This window comes from Ascidiella aspersa, chromosome 4, assembly GCF_963924565.1.
Source record: "Ascidiella aspersa chromosome 4, kaAscAspe10.2, whole genome shotgun sequence".
Classification (NCBI taxonomy): domain Eukaryota; kingdom Metazoa; phylum Chordata; class Ascidiacea; order Phlebobranchia; family Ascidiidae; genus Ascidiella; species Ascidiella aspersa.
In genome coordinates this window covers 29,413,256-29,429,486 of record NC_139450.1, presented here as the reverse complement: position 1 = coordinate 29,429,486, position 16,231 = coordinate 29,413,256, and the positions used below count along the sequence as shown (strand labels likewise).

Here is a 16,231-nt window from a genome sequence, read left to right as displayed (position 1 = left end):
TTAGTCTTTACACTATATGACACTGTAAATTATTCTGACTTAGATATTGTTGGTTTGTAGGTCCTATTGTGTGTTCCCGGCCAAAGTCCTGTAAATTGCACCACCTCGTAATCCCGGCCAAAGAACACTGAGAGCTTTTACTAGCATATTCAAAAATGACCTGGCAATTGCGCTTTGTACTTTTTGCCTAATTTTTTTTCGGAGCGACAGTCAAGATTAATTTCACCAAACACAAATATCACTAATACATAATCTTCCTTTTCACTTTGGAGTGGAGTTTCAAAATAATTGCTGTATATTTGTACTCCTGACACCTCCGGGAACGTCGCGGCACCCCTGGCATGTTCTCGCGGCCCACCGTTGCGGAGCACTGCTCTATACCAATCGTTCTTCAGTGTAAACTGCTAGAATTTTAATATTAATGTTATAAATTTACAATTTAGTGGCCCAACATTGCTGCGTGTATCGTTATGTATCAAAAACTAAATCGTCATTAAATCGTAGGCATTTGAGAACACTCCTTATTCATGCTTTCATGAAATCTCAATTTTTTTAACGTGTTTGTTTTCACCATTCTTTAACCTTTACAAATCCTTTCATAAAAGCCCGGCGACAAAAATAAATAAATTTATTTTTCACCGCAGTCACCCCAAACCAGAATCAACGGTCGAAACATTGTGCACCAAACTATACACTCACCGAAAAAACAAACATATCTCCACCTGTAGATAGAAATCGCTCTTCTGCTGTAAACAAGTATAAACCGAAGTTTCGACGGCAGATGTCTCATCAGGGTTAATAATTAAAACGAGAATGCGTTAGCCATAGAGCAAGACAACCTCAAGTCAAGTCCTCGTCTTAAAATAAAACATTAACTAATCAACATGTCCAATTGTGAGCAATAACTCAAGTAAAATACATCTTAAACGAAACGTATAGCAAACAAAATGGTTTATATGCCAAAATTAGGATATAACCCAATTTAACAAAGCTATATGAAAAAACTTCATTTTAACGCAAGTAGTTTGTCCGAAAGACTTAAGTCAAGTCATTTGAAAACAGTGACTTGAGGGCACTTTAGTCAAAAATTTGACGAAGGCCTAAGACTAAAGTCATTACAACACTGGAAACAGAAGATGCTGTTGAGTGCCTGTACAGCAGTGTTTACATATATATGGTTTTACCAAACAATAAAAAACAAAGTTGCTTTCCAAAAGAAGTTTGTTGAAAGTTTTAAAAAGTATGGTAAACAATTTTTGAGCATTATTTTGGAAATAAAGTTAAAAAATCGTTGTTAATGCATCAACAATGCTTTGCAAAAAATGTCGCAAAAAGGCATAATTACTTGAAACTGAACTATTGCTAAATAATGTGGATTATTTATCGCATATTTTGCAGGTAGAACAATTTGCTTGCTGTATGTACTTTTTTTTTGTTTTCTAAAAATATTGCTCAGGATTAGACGTGTTTACTACTTTAAATAGGTTAATTTCGATCACTTAAATTTTTATGACGAGGTTTGGACTGGGCCTTAAGTCATTTCAAAATCACTCGTTTAGAACCACAAAGGAGTGTACTGCTATGGAACATCAGTCACGGGTCGGATTAAATTTTTGCAAAATAACAGCAGCGCCCGCAATGAAAAATATATCCCCTTCACTTTTTTCATGTCACACCTTGGCGGAACGAGTGAGACACAATTGTGGCGTCTGAGGTTTAACTGACAGTTCACCTCCATTTGTAAAAAACCCGTAGGCGGTATTACTTCCGTCACGCAAGCTTACATACCAGACTACGGTGAGCAAATACAGGCGTACAAATTGAGGCATAATTACCCAGTCGTTATGGTTGTTTCAAAAAGCAAGAAGCTCCGTTATTTTCAGCTAAGCTCGTACATCGAGTTGCATCACCACGACAATTGGGCAATTAAACAACTGTAGTGGCCATGTAAATTATTCATCTGGTGTGATAAAAAGTTAAAACTGTGACTTAGAGACAGATTAAGATATTTGCAGGTTAGCTGGAAAAGTTGGCCTTATTGCCCTTATGTCTCTAAATCGAGTCACAATACTGTTGTAATATGACATACGCGACAGTAAACTGGAAATTCACGCAATTATTAACAGATACTGTTTGCCCTACCAAATTGAGGAACAATAGCAGGCTCCGGAATGTAGACAATAAACCAGCCCTAGGTTTGTTGGGTTGATTACAGCCACCATAGGCAAGCGATTTGTTTAAATTTTGACTAAAAATTTTAAGGCAGACCATATTATTTCATGGAGTCTACTCTGATCAATTATTCCTTCTGATTTACACTTATGCTGATGCTAAGTTTATGTAGCAGCTGTTTACAAGCAAGTAAAATAAATGGAAGAACAATGGAAGGTAAGTGTACTTTGTGTACAATCTACAAATCAGTCAAGCTATCGTGATTAATAACGTTACATTGTCAAGCCCAATTACCCACTTACTATCAGGATGGATACAGGTTTTCGTTTATGGGGGCCATAAACATATTCAGATATGACGTCACAAAGCTTCATCACCACATTACTTCATTAAACAAGGAACCTAGTAAACTCGTTATTTTCGGGTGACCTTATGTCCGAATGTACTACTGAAAGTCTAAAAACATTCAAATCAGATGGACAAAAATGCGTTTCTTGACTTTAAACATTTATCTATGTTATATATTACAAATAACTTGCGAGAAGCGCGATAAAATTTATCGTTTTGAGAAATTTATATTGAATAATTGTTTAAATTAAAACGCCTTTAAACTTAAATGTTTTCCTCTAAACGAGTTAAAACGTATAGGCTATAAAGGTAAAATAATAAACATAATTGCATTAAACTGGTTCAAATAGGCGCACAATATAGTTTCTTTGGAGGGAAAGGGTTCATGGACCTTCCCTGGTTTCACCCGCTATTTAAATTATTACTATTGCTAAACGTACACTATGTAATGTGAAGTTAACCAGCAAATCTAACAGTTCACTCTGATTAGATCCAACTAAAATCCACACAAAAACACCAAATACTTTTGTATTATATAAGACTGTTTATATAAACAGACAAAACACAAAATCATTTCTTAAAATTTACCGAAATATATATTTCTGTTTTATCTGTTTTTATAAAAAGTCTTAGATCATCTGATACGAAAACAAGAATCTTTCTTTCACATTTTATTGTCTGCGGGAGATTCCTTACCAGTTTTGTAATGACTTGATGACTTGACTTAAGTTCACTTAAGTCACTGTTTTCAAACTACTTGACTTTGACCAGTTCAGTTATTGCTCATAATCATACAAATTAAAAAATTTTAATAGTTTAAAATTTTACTTTTTAACAAGGACATGACTTGAAGTTGACTTGCTCTAATTATGACTTGACTGGGACTTGACTTGCGCAACTGATGACTTGGACTGGGATTTGACTTGTTATTTATTCAAACACACTGGACTTGGACTTAAGTTGTTTTACAAATGACTTGACTGGGACTTAAGTCAATTTAAAATGACTTGTTTACAACACTGTTCCTTACTTCCTAGAGTGTTAAAGATTAAACGAAGTACATAACTTAGTAAACCGAAAATCAGTTTGTTTGTATGTAATAAAAAGATAAATATATTTCGCAATAAAGCATCGTTTGTTTTCACCATTCGGATTCAGGCAGATTTTGTTATTTGAAAGAATACTTTGATAATATATTCCTAGAGTGTTTCAGCTTAAACACTTTTGTATAGTCACACCCTCTTATCCAATTGGGTCAATGTTTCGCAGTTTTCCGAATATCAAGCAAAGAAAATCAAGCGAGTCCCCGGCCAATTGGGGGACCTGGGTTCTGGGGCTTTCGGGACCGTTTTCTTGGCGTTTCTCAAGCATATCGGCTACGTTGCAATCAAGAGTTACACAGTTACCGGTGGATTTCAGGAAAAGCTAATTTTGGAAAAGAAGTAAGTCCATCAAGTTGTGTAGGCATTTGGAAAACATTTGATTTGCAAAAAATATCTTTCGAAGCCTGGCGCTGATCCCGGGTTTTTGTTTTGGAAAGCATGAAAATAATGTTAGTGATGACGTCACAAAAAGTTACGCAAAAATGTGACGTAACAGTGTAACATATAATCGCGACTTGTAAAGAAGTAGCCACAAAGATTGTTCAAAGAGCTGCATGGCGTTTTTAAGCATTAGGTTGTGCAGGTGTTATTTCAATGCAAAAGCTACGTTTTTATTCGAGCAAAAAAACGAAACGCATGTATGTGATTTAAGTAACTAAAACGTAAGATTCGTCCAATTAAATGTAAATTTACGTTCAAATACAATTTGAAAAGTGATGTTGTCTCCTCATAAAGTGCGTTTTCATGTTCTAACAGCATAGAAAAGGAACTGAAAGTCCTTCATCTCTCCAAGCACGAGAACATAGTACACGTCTACGGCTACACAAAGTGGCAGAACCTTATCGGTATCATAACCGATTACATGCCGGCTGGAAATCTCAAGTGTGTTTTGTTGAACGAAGACGTTCCTTTGGCTGTGGAGCTAATTCTTCGCTTTGCAACTAACGTCGCGTCAGGTTTGTTGGTAGCTGGCTCTCTGTGTATGTCATCCTGCTCTTTTTCGAGGGAAGCCAGGGTTTATTTTGGGGAGAAGCATAACTAAAATAAGTGAAATGACCCACTACTTAAACCTACTTACCCACCACAACAAACGACATGTTAAGTTCTGTCTTACTCAGTGTTAACTCCGGCCCAATACTCCCCAGTGGCGACAGGATGCCAAGAGGACTGAGCTCAGACCCCTACCGATTAAGACAGATGTTCAATAATTTAAGCCATTCGTTTTGATTTTGGGACATGAATCAAAAACAAAAAAGATTATCAGAAGCAGAAAACCAAACTTTAGTCACCTTTGCCAAATTAGGCTACGACAAGAAAACTATATAAATACAACTTCAATCCGAACAACAATCAAGAGAAACTTGCAACCAACTTAGATTAATCAAAACTTATTCTGCACAAGTAATGAAAACTACTATTCTTTGTGAGTATTTTTAATTACGCGTTCTTGTGGCTCTTAATGGCCATACGTTATGCTCGGCAGGTAGAACACATCTTCGCAAAAACCGAAAATTATTTTTGAGCTCAAATTAAAACTAAGAATAACAATCTTTACTATTTCGCTTTAACGCATTGATTAGACAGTTAGGAGAAATTAGTTCTGCGAGCGACCTTATATATTTGCAAAGTCATTCCGTTACTTTAGGAGAAAGACTTTATATTGCGTTGGAGATTTCCACACTTTTAGTAATAAAAGACAATTTTACCTCAGGTAGTCTACCGACTAAGGATACTAATATAACGATAACAAAACGATTAATTCAGCATACAATTCTCGATATTTTTTTTTTAATCGCTCTTGTTGTAAATAGATTTTTACCCGCCTTGCTCTTTCACTATCTACTTCGTAATTCTTAAGATATAGAATTTAACAAGTTTCAGTTAGTTTTCGTAGGATCTCAATCGAAATATTTATACTATGCAAAAATTCATACAAAATATCTTGTTGTAGGTCACTTTAATCAATATATTTTCGTTAGTTGGAAAATCGCTACTTAATATCGGTTAATGGCTTTCTTATAAAAAAGAACCGCCTTAAGATATGTGTCTTGTATAGCCAGGTTAGTTTTTTGTACCATATAAACAAAACTAAATTTGCCACCAGGTTTTTAATTGTTTTAGGGACATTTTCAATTGCTTTAAGCTTATGCTAAACGATTTTTTAGGATTGGCTTACATCCACAATCTTGAAGGGGTAGAAAACGTGACCCACGGCGACTTAAAGCCCGACAACATTCTCTTGAACGAGAATCTCATTTGCAAGATCGCCGATTTCGGCAGCGCCAAGCTGACAAAGTACGCAAGCACCACAACTGGGTCAGGCGACCCAGACTATCACAAGTTTACTACAATCTACGCAGCTCCAGAGCGACTGAACTGGGAAAGCTCTGCCATGAAGAAGCATTCCGACACCTACAGCTACGGGATGGTGCTTCACATGATGCTTTCACGATGCATGCCGTTTCCAAACAACATTAACTTGGTCCAAGCCGTGAAAGACGGCCAGCGACCGCCAACCAACCAAATTGACGAGCTCAAATCCCGATCAGGAGAGTCCTGCAAGTCGATGATAACAGTGATGGAAAGCGAAATGCGAAGATGCTGGAAGCAGGATCAGAAGCAGCGTCCGAACATGATAAGCGTGCGCGGAAACCTGCAGGCGGCTTTAAGGGATGTCAAGCAAACGGAGATGCTGAAATTCGTGCAGGACGCCCTGGAGTGCATCATTATTCGAGATTTGCCCAGCGACCTTTTGTCTTTTGACAACTATCCGCTATTGACGAATGATATGCACGGATACGGTATAAACTTGGGCAAATTGTTATTTAAAGTTAACTTTTAATTACTTGGTCCCTAGCAAAATTGAGTAGGCCTATGTGATTTTTGTTCGTCGCGTTTAAGCTATCGAAAATCGTTCTTTGAATTACACCAAAATCGAAAATCGAAAATTGACTTAAAAATTGTTAATCTCCGCAGAGATAATTGGGCAAGAACGAGGAGAGACAGGTCATGCTACACAGCGCGGATCAGACACGCTCCCTCCGAACACAGACGCGAGCGTCATACCCACCGAAACGGATCCTCGACACGAACCAACGGTTACACAGCAAGCCCCTATTCAACAACAGCCAGTTGCACATCAACATCAACCTGTAGTACGAGCTCGAACGATATCACGTGATCATCCACAGTCAAGCATTCCATCGACGTCACGTGATCATCCACAGTCAAGCATTCCATCGACGTCACGTGATCATCCGCAGCCAAGCGTTCCATCGACATCTGGTGATCATCCGCAACCAAGCGTTCCATCGACATTACGTGATCCTACGCAGTCAAGCGTTCCATCGACATCACGTGATCAACAACCCATCGTTGAAATTTATCAAACGGAACCGGGTGCCAGCAGTTCTGAAGTTGCCGGATTACAGAAAAGCGAAGAACGCCAAGTTACAAGCGGCCACACCCAACCAAGGTTAATAAAGTGCTTTGCATGATAGGGTGAATGCAGAAGCTCTTCGTTTGTGATTTTCAAGGACGCCGCACAATGATTCTGTACATCTATAATCTAAACCCAATTGCGATAAAAAAAGTGTGATCATTATTCCCTGACATGTAAATTCGAACTGACTGCTGAAGTACTAGATTATAGGTCTACCCAGACTGCGTGGCCTCTATTGCGTATACGGCATGTTGTGTATATCTCCGGACTATCTAATATAATGCTACAGTTAGTTAGGTGAATCAATAACATGAAAACAAATTTTCGTTGCTGTTTATCACAGGGTTTTGTTAGAACACAAAGCAACGGAGATTGCGCAGACCAGAGAATTGCCATCAATCCCGATAAAACAGGTGAATAACGAAGCCTTGAAACTAAAAAATCTAATTTTGCCATATTGTTTATACAGATTATTCAATGTTTTTTATTAATTGGAAAAAATCTTGCAATAATTTGGTCATTTTTTATTTTTATACATGCAGCCTGATGAACAAGAAACAACGAGTCGGCAGACAGTGGCAAGTGATGTTTGCTACGTTAACGAAGGTAGAAGCCCCCGATATATATGAGATTTACTAGTCTGTGAATATTTAAAAATCCCCAAAAGGATCTTAGTTTATCACAGGGTGGTCCAAGATTGAGAGCATCGCGGGCCAGAATATTTGTTACATATTATTTGGGCGCCACATAAAGCAGGCTATAGGTGCATGCGTGCCAGGGGCGGATCAACGATTTTGGTTAGGTCGGGGCATGAAATGGTTAAATGACGCCACAAACATTGTCAAAAAGTATCGTCAAAATACATATAAGCTCCAAAAAACCTGCTGCTACCGTGGAACTTGTGCGCAAATGAAATCGAGTGTTAATGTGACTGGCAAAACGGTGCGCGCAAGGCGCGACAAAACTGTTTATTTGACAAAACTTTAATTAAGAAGAAGACTGCATTTATAAGCGTAAAATGTTTTTTAACTAGGTCAACTCGGCTGAAATTGCATAATGGAAAGAGTTAGTGCGCAGGCCTTTAATGAGAGTGAAAACCTGTAAAACAATACTTTCAAGAAGAGCGATAAATTTAATCGTTCATTACTCTGAAGTGGCAAAAATAGTAATTTATATAGGGTCGTATTTTTATGTTATGGTCATATTAAAAAGGTGGAAGGCAAAACGCAAATATAACTGATAAGTTAGCAAAACATCAATTTTATAAAGTTCCATAATTGGTACGTATAGTGCGACTTTCAAAACCTATTGCGTTCTTGCAACCCCTGGATCCGAGCTTGATTTGCGATAGTTAACTGGTTTATTTAATGGAGCCACGAAAAATGATGTCGTTTTGTTTTTGATGTAAGTTTGGACCACCCTCGTTAAGCATATGAGTTTTGATTGAATAATCGGGTAATTGGCTTTGTAGAATTACCTTTGAATTGTAACGTGCCTTCTCGTATCAACGTCTTAGTAAAACTAAAAAACGAAAATTTGTCACCACTTGTGGTTTCTTACGTTTACAATTTAAAGTACTGTCTGTTTTAAATGATAAGCAACTTTAAATTGGAGCGAGGGTGTTGAATTAGATTTGCCTAACTTTGCAGAGCAAACCTTACCGCTCCTCGAACATTTTAAATGAATGTAATTTAGACTCTAACGGCCGACATGATGTTTCAGGTTTCAGTCCCACCGTGCAAGGTTCTGGCGTTTTAAGGTAAAGTGTGTTCGCAATTTTTTTAAAACCTGATAGACTAGTTCTACGAGTACGAACTATTTTATAGGCAAAGGGTGCAGATTTATGCACAGATGCAACCGTATCATTTAGTGGTTTATTGAAGTTCAGTGGGGCCTGTAAATCGTAAAGTCGTATTACTTCTAAATTTACCAGAGTATCCCAGAGATTTTCGACGCGCCCAAGAGGTTTTGAATCTCCCGTTTCAGATGAACTCCAGCCACTATCTGTGGCAAAGGTGAATTAGGAGTTATACACGTGATTATTAAAGTGTATATTCCTTTAAAACGCCAATTTTATCACGTTTTTTGCTGTTATTTGGACCACCACCCGAAAATCATTAGCGAAATTGCGCAACAGTTATTTATATGGCAAGGATGAAATAAAGTATTACAATAATGTTAAAGTCATGTATTTAAATAAATATATCCAATTTGATGTTTGTTAACAGGCAGTCTTAGATTATAAAGCGAAAATAAAGAATGAGCTGTCTTTCAAGAAAGGAGATCAAATCGAAATCCTTAATAAAGGTAAGTTCGTTTTTGCAACTAGATTAGCAACGGCGGTAACGTACTTCAATTTTTCGCTGTGCAAATCATTGCCAAATTAAAGTTAATCAGTCGTTAATCATTAAATCAGTCAGTGCCCACGGTAGATTTATGTTTTATGAAAAATGCACTGGGTGCAAATTTTGTCGCTAACAAACTAGATAAAAACAAGTTAAACAAATTCTGGATTAGTCGATCAGTTTCTATGATGTAATTCTTTGATATTTAACATTTCAAAGGTGGAGATGGGCGGTGTACAGGGCAGGCCAATGGAAAGAGCGGAATTGTCCATCTCGCGTTTATCAGGATTCTAGAAAAAACAGGTTCGGCAACTTATATCATTTATATTTAATCGCAGCGTTGGTCGTCAAATCGGACAATGTGAAGGTTTACATTTGAGATAATCAGTATAAGGAAAACAAATCTTTTGCGTATATCTATTAACAGACGGACTCCGTAGTTTTGAAGAATAAAAGTTGTCTAAGTCAGTTAATTTGTACGACAGTACATGTATTGACACAATCAACATAAAGTTTCAATTGGATTTTTTACAAAACTAAGTGATATACACCTTTATATTCAGTATTTAGCGACATCAGTTTTCGGCTCATTGACCCATTACCGGCCCCTAATGGAAAACAAAATCTGTCTTTTATATTTTTTCAGCTGAAGAAGAAGACATGTACGAAGACCCCACGTGAGTATCGTTGCGGAAAAAATAAAGTTTCTTCTTAAATACAGCGTTTTATTGCTTTTTTGCTATTTCTTTTTTGGAACATAAATGCTCTGGGTACTGGGTATAGCCTATGGATAAGTCTTAGAAATCCTTTGTTATAACAGAACTTGTATTGTGATTTCTAAGCTTACTCAACTATTCAAACAGAGTATGGTTAAGCAGAAGTAATTTGGCTTTTTTAAAGACTTTATGCAATGTGTTATGCTAACAAGTATCTTTTTAAAAAAAAAAATTATAAATATTATTTCCGTACAAGGTATTGGAGTGAAGCAAACGACGTTTATTTGTCAGAAGAAATAATCGAAATGAAAGAAACCCCTCAACAACAAAATAAGACTGGTAAGGCGTTAGTTGCGGGAATAGACAGTTTGTTTTAACACAGCCTAATTAAAAAGCAATTTTTTAAGGGATTGGGGGCTACAACATAATTATCCTTGTTCACATAACCGGAATAAAGAAAAAGAATTACTTATGACTACATTTTCGGCCCATTTATTCATTGATGTAAAATAAAAAAAATTTACCTGTTTTCGTAACAAGTTTGCATTGAGTGAAGTTGTTAAGAACAACATAATAGCGATATAAAAATGTACATTCAAAGTCACAGAAGCTCTTTTTAAAACACTTGTGTAACAAAAATTTGCCTGCAACTTAGTATAAACGCCCGGTTCTTCTCTTCTAGAATACTTGTTTTGCACTTCAGATATTTCATGTTTTGCAGTATTAGCCGACGAAAAGGAAATAACGTATACCAGATGCTGTTGCTGTCGAATTCTTCGTTGTTGCAGGATCCAAACAAGCTCAGAAACGTACAAGACAAGCCATTGAAAAGTGTGAGACAAACATTTAAAGTGATTGAGACAAAAATTAAAAACGTTTCTGAACAATCAATTCGGTTCGGTTAAAACAGATGCCGCGTTTCACCACGAAATATTTCTGACTTTACTGTTTTATCTCACGCCACTCTGCCTTTGTAGCGACTAAGAGAAAGCAGCTAAAGAAACCTGGTGAAACAAATGTCTTGTTTAACAAGTTGTTCTATGCAGAACCGCATTTCGGGCTTCACTCGACATTTTATGCAATGTTTTTTCGTGTTGTTTTTAGTTCTTTAAAAAGCGGAATTGTTGCAATAAAACATGAGCGTGATTTGTTCGATATATTGAGTTTTGGGTTTGAACAGTAGTTCGTCATTGCAGCTCGCGGCATAGACAGCAGGCCACTTGTACTTTTCATTGCAATGGACATTAGGCTACTTGCATTTTCATTACAATGTACAGCAGCCAACTTGTATTTTTGAATGACCAGAGAAACGTCGAAAATTTGCAAGTGGTCTGACACATAATTTATGTTAAAAAGTTTAAAAGCGTCGGGCTCAATGTAGTTGTTAGACACGTAATGCACCATGTTGAAGTTTAAAAAGTCCAACTTCCATTTTTTGAAAATATCTTGACGATTAACACTTTTTCTTACAGCGCATTATTTTCTAAGACAGGGGTAGGCAACCTACGGTCCGCGGCCCGCCGATGTAATTCATCCGGCCCGCCGCCTCTTTGACAAATTAGACACGAGTCTATTTCACAAACTTTTTAACTATTTTAACTACGTAATTGCGAAATTGTTTTTGTTTGTTTGTTCGTTCTACGTCCCGTTTGTTTACGCTTTGATGCTGCCTTTTCAACAAGATCAGCGATTCTTTACCGTTGCGCAAGGCTGCCAAGTGCGTCGCGCAAAAACCGAAAACGTATTAAAAATATAGGACATATATTTTTTAACATTTGTTTAGTTTTTATTTTCGGCAATGTAATAAAATCTTGCAAGAAATTAAAAGAAATACCGGTATATACCACCCAAAAAATCGCGAATCAGAAAGGGCAAAACCGGACACTTGTGCGATTTTAAGGATACGGTGCGCATTGTTTTACCTCAGGCGCGCGTTCTAAAGCCGGCAAGCTTTGCAGTTCTTTTCCACGTTCGCTAGTTCGCGCCCTCGTGGTTTTTCGCGTTGTTGCTATTGCCGTTGTTGTTGTTGTTCGTTTTTGTCGTGGTCGCGTTTTACGCGTGTTTCTACCGTTTGCTTTGCAAATACCGGGTAACGCTACTTTTATTAATAAAGTTTCTATATTTATTCGAGCGATGTCTGGTCTGTTTTGAATTTTTCTTCACTTCGATAAGCCAGGTTTGCATTGTCCAAGTTTAATTTGTGCCCGGATTATTTGGATTATTTAATAGAAAACCTGGCCATTCATGCATCCATTGTTTTATATGGTCAAAAAATGAAATTCTTATGGTTTTATTTCTGTATCAGATAACTTAATTGAAATCAAGGATAAACGAGTATCCTTAAAGTAGTATTTTACGCAGAATCCGTTGATATAATCATAGAATGTCTTACCTATATAGTCAGAATATTGGAAAGGAGTTAAATTCTACATTCAGTAAGAAGATAACATAATGGAAAAAAATAAGGTGTGGCAACAATCAAGGCCCGAAGGTTGATTGAATATTGCTTCGGACTGAGGGACAATGCATATCGACAAGCGAGACAACTGCTATATGATCAATACGGCAAGTCGGATATTATTGCGCATGCATGTGTAAGGTGTTTAGCGTACGTCTGAATGATGACAATCGCACAGAGCTATGAATGAAACTGGTTTTCAATTTTAGGGCACTCCATATCAGTGCTCTGCAACCTTTTTTTTATTGTCGGCACACCAACAGAGCTAGAAAAATTACCACATCATTAACATGACTTTTACATTACTAACACTAGCGCTAACTAAATGGTTGCACACATTGCCAGTTCGTGTGTCTTAACTATGTTGTATTTAATATTATTTTTTGTGGGCGTACTTGTTGTTTACCACTAACCGTTCGTATTACGTAACAATGCCCCAAATTTGGCGTAACGTTTACTACGTTAAAGCAGGGCATTCTACATCAGTGGTTCTCAACCGCCGGTTCGCCAAATATATTACAAATTTATATTTCAATTGCAAAAAGCCAGATGTTGAAGGCGGCTTGTCCATCAAATTGAGAACTTAGCCAGTTCCGTAATTTGCAGCATTGTGACGTAACATAGAGTTAACGGTCTACTTTGGACTTCATCTAACGTCACAATGCTGCAAGTGTTGTGCCCAACTATTTTAAAGTAGGCTACAACTCGTTTAAATCCTAAACTTTAAGACCAGTTGTACGTGAAAACCTTCAATAGAACCACGTATAACACGTATGATATCAAAACGACAGCAGCAAATTTCTCATTACAAAGAAGTCTTCGTTATTTGCTTTCAAGTTGCATAATTTTGTCATAATTACATTTTGGATTGATTTTAATTTTTGAAGGTCCACCGGTTCGCAAAAATTGTTTTAAAATTTTACCGGTCCGCAAGCTAAAAAGGTTGAGAACCACTGATCTACATTAAAAGTAAGCACGTGTGTTTTTGTGCAAATAAGAAACCAACAAAAAGCGAAACTGATAGTTAACACTTCTAGCTATCGGCTTGAAAGCACCGAAGTACATTTAAAAAAAAATTTCCATGACCCTAGAGTGGATTGCGGAATATCCACCTTAATTTAGTTACGTAAATTGGTGAAATACAGAGGCGTCCTATACCTTATCCCTACAGTTTCAGGCGTTATTTTGCGCATTTAGGACGTCTTCAGGTGAATTTAATATTTATTCCGGCGTTTTTTTTGTATTTTTGAGACGATTTAGATCTAATTCTGTCGCTGATATTACTGCGTATTTAGTTGTATTGTTTCGTTAGTCGTTATACTATATGACACTGAAGATTATTCTGCTTTATATGTTGTTGCTTTGTAGGTTTTATTTGTGCCAAAATCCTACAAATTGCACCCCCTATACTTGCATATTCAAAAATGACCTGGCAATTGTGCTTTGTACTTTTTGTCTAATTTTTTTTCGGAGCAGCAGTCAAGATTAATTTCACCAAACACAAATATCACTAATACATAATCTTCCTTTCCACTTTGGAGTGGAGTTTCAAAATAATTGCTGTATATTTGTACTCCTGACACCTCCGGGAACGTCGCGGCACACCCGGCATGTGTCGCGGCCCACCGTTGCGGAGAACCGTTCTATACCAATCGTTCTTCAGGGTGAACTGCTAGAATTTTATTATTAATAATATTAACGTACAATTTAGTCGCCCAACATTGCTGCGTGTATCGTTATTTGTTAAAAATTAAATCGTCAATCGTAGGTATTTGAGTAAACTCCTTATTCATGCTTTCATGACATCTCAAATTTTTTAACGTGTTTGTTTTCAACATTCTGTAACCTTTACAAATCCTTTCATAAAAGCCCGGTGACAAAATAAATAAATTTATTTTTTACCGCAGTCACTCCAAACCAGAATCAACGGGCGAAACATTGTGAACCAAACTATACACGCACCGAAAAAAACAAACATATCTCCACCTGTAGATAGAAATCGCTCTTCTGCTGTAAACAAGTATAAACCGAAGTTTCGACGACAGATGCCTCATCAGGGTTAATAATTAAAACGAGAATGCGTTAGTTATAGAGCAAGTCAACCTCAAGTCAAGTCCTCGTCTTAAAATAAAACATTAACTAATCAACTTGTCCGATTGTGAGCAATAACTCAAGTAAAATACATCTTAAACGAAACGTATAGCAAACAAAATGGTTTATATGCCAAAATTAGGATATAACCCAATTTAACAAAGCTATATGAAAAAACTTCATTTTAACGCAAGTAGTTTGTCCGAAAGACTTAAGTCAAGTCATTTGAAAACAGTGACTTGAGGGCACTTTAGTCAAAAATTTGACGAAGGCCTAAGACTAAAGTCATTACAACACTGGAAACAGAAGATGATGTTGAGTGCCTGTACAGCAGTGTTTACATATATATGGTTTTACCAAACAATAAAAAGCAAAGTTGCTTTCCAAAAGAAGTTTGTTGAAAGTTTTAAAAAGTACGGTAAACAATTTTTGAGCATTATTTTGGAAATAAAGTTAAAAAATCGTTGTTAATGCATCAACAATGCTTTGCAAAAAATGTCGAAAAAGGGCATAATTACTTGAAACTGAACTATTGCTAAATAATGTGGATTATTTATCGCATATTTTGCAGGTAGAACAATTTGCTTGCTGTATGTACTTTTTTTTTTGTTTTCTAAAAATATTGCTCAGGATTAGACGTGTTTACTACTTTAAATAGGTTAATTTCGATCACTTAAATTTTTATGACGAGGTTTGGACTGGGCCTTAAGTCATTTCAAAATCACTCGTTTAGAACCGCAAATGAGTGTACTGCTATGGAACATCAGTCGCGGGTCGGATTCAATTTTTGCAACAATAACAGCAGCGCCCGCAATGAAAAATATATCCCCTTCACTTTTTTCATGTCACACCTTGGCGGAACGAGTGAGACACAATTGTGGCGTCTGAGGTTTAACTCACAGTTCACCGCCATTTGTAAAAAACCCGTAGGCGGTATTACTTCCGTCACGCAAGCTTACATACCAGACTACGGTGAGCAAATACAGGCGTACAAATTGAGGCATAATTACCCAGTCGTTATGGTTGTTTCAAAAAGCAAGAAGCTCCGTTATTTTCAGCTAAGCTCGTACATCGAGTTGCATCACCACGACAATTGGGCAATTAAACAACTGTAGTGGCCATGTAAATTATTCATCTGGTGTGATAAAAAGTTAAAACTGTAACTTAGAGACAGATTAAAATATTTGCAGGTTAGCTGGAAAAGTTGGCCTTATTGCCCTTATGTCTCTAAATCGAGTCACAATACTGTTGTAATATGACATGCGCGACAGTAAACTGGAAATTTACGCAATTATTAACAGATACTGTTTGCCCTACCAAATTGAGGAACAATAGCAGGCTCCGGAATGTAGACAATAAACCAGCCCTAGGTTTGTTGGGTTGATTACAGCCACCATAGGCAAGCGATTTGTTTATATTTTGACTAAAAATTTTAAGGCAGACCATATTATTTCATGGAGTCTACTCTGAACAATTATTCCTTCTGATTTACACTTATGCTGATGCTAAGTTTGTGTAGCAGCTGTTTACAAGCAAGTAAAGCATATGGAAGAACA

General features: G+C 36.9%; 1 protein-coding gene across 1 annotated transcript; it reads left to right on the top strand.

The window, feature by feature from the left end:
* Positions 1 to 2,209: 2,209 nt before the first annotated feature.
* Positions 2,210 to 11,272, top strand: LOC146157375 (uncharacterized). The gene is made up of 11 exons (XM_083388193.1): positions 2,210 to 2,388; positions 3,790 to 3,962; positions 4,380 to 4,579; positions 5,789 to 6,424; positions 6,600 to 7,098; positions 8,999 to 9,080; positions 9,294 to 9,372; positions 9,630 to 9,713; positions 10,057 to 10,087; positions 10,383 to 10,465; positions 10,848 to 11,272. Exons 1-11 carry the CDS (start codon positions 2,371 to 2,373, stop codon positions 10,952 to 10,954), a joined length of 1,992 nt encoding a protein of 663 aa, XP_083244319.1. The 5' UTR covers positions 2,210 to 2,370; the 3' UTR covers positions 10,955 to 11,272.
* The last annotated feature ends 4,959 nt before the right edge of the window (positions 11,273 to 16,231 follow it).

What these genes read in the sequence shown, in the direction of transcription:
- LOC146157375 (XM_083388193.1), top strand. An exon ending in AAGCTAATTTTGGAAAAGAA is followed by an intron (nt 3,963 to 4,379) that starts GTAAGTCCATCA and finishes ATGTTCTAACAG; the next exon opens with CATAGAAAAGGAACTGAAAG. An exon ending in AGCGGCCACACCCAACCAAG is followed by an intron (nt 7,099 to 8,998) that starts GTTAATAAAGTG and finishes TAAATTTACCAG; the next exon opens with AGTATCCCAGAGATTTTCGA.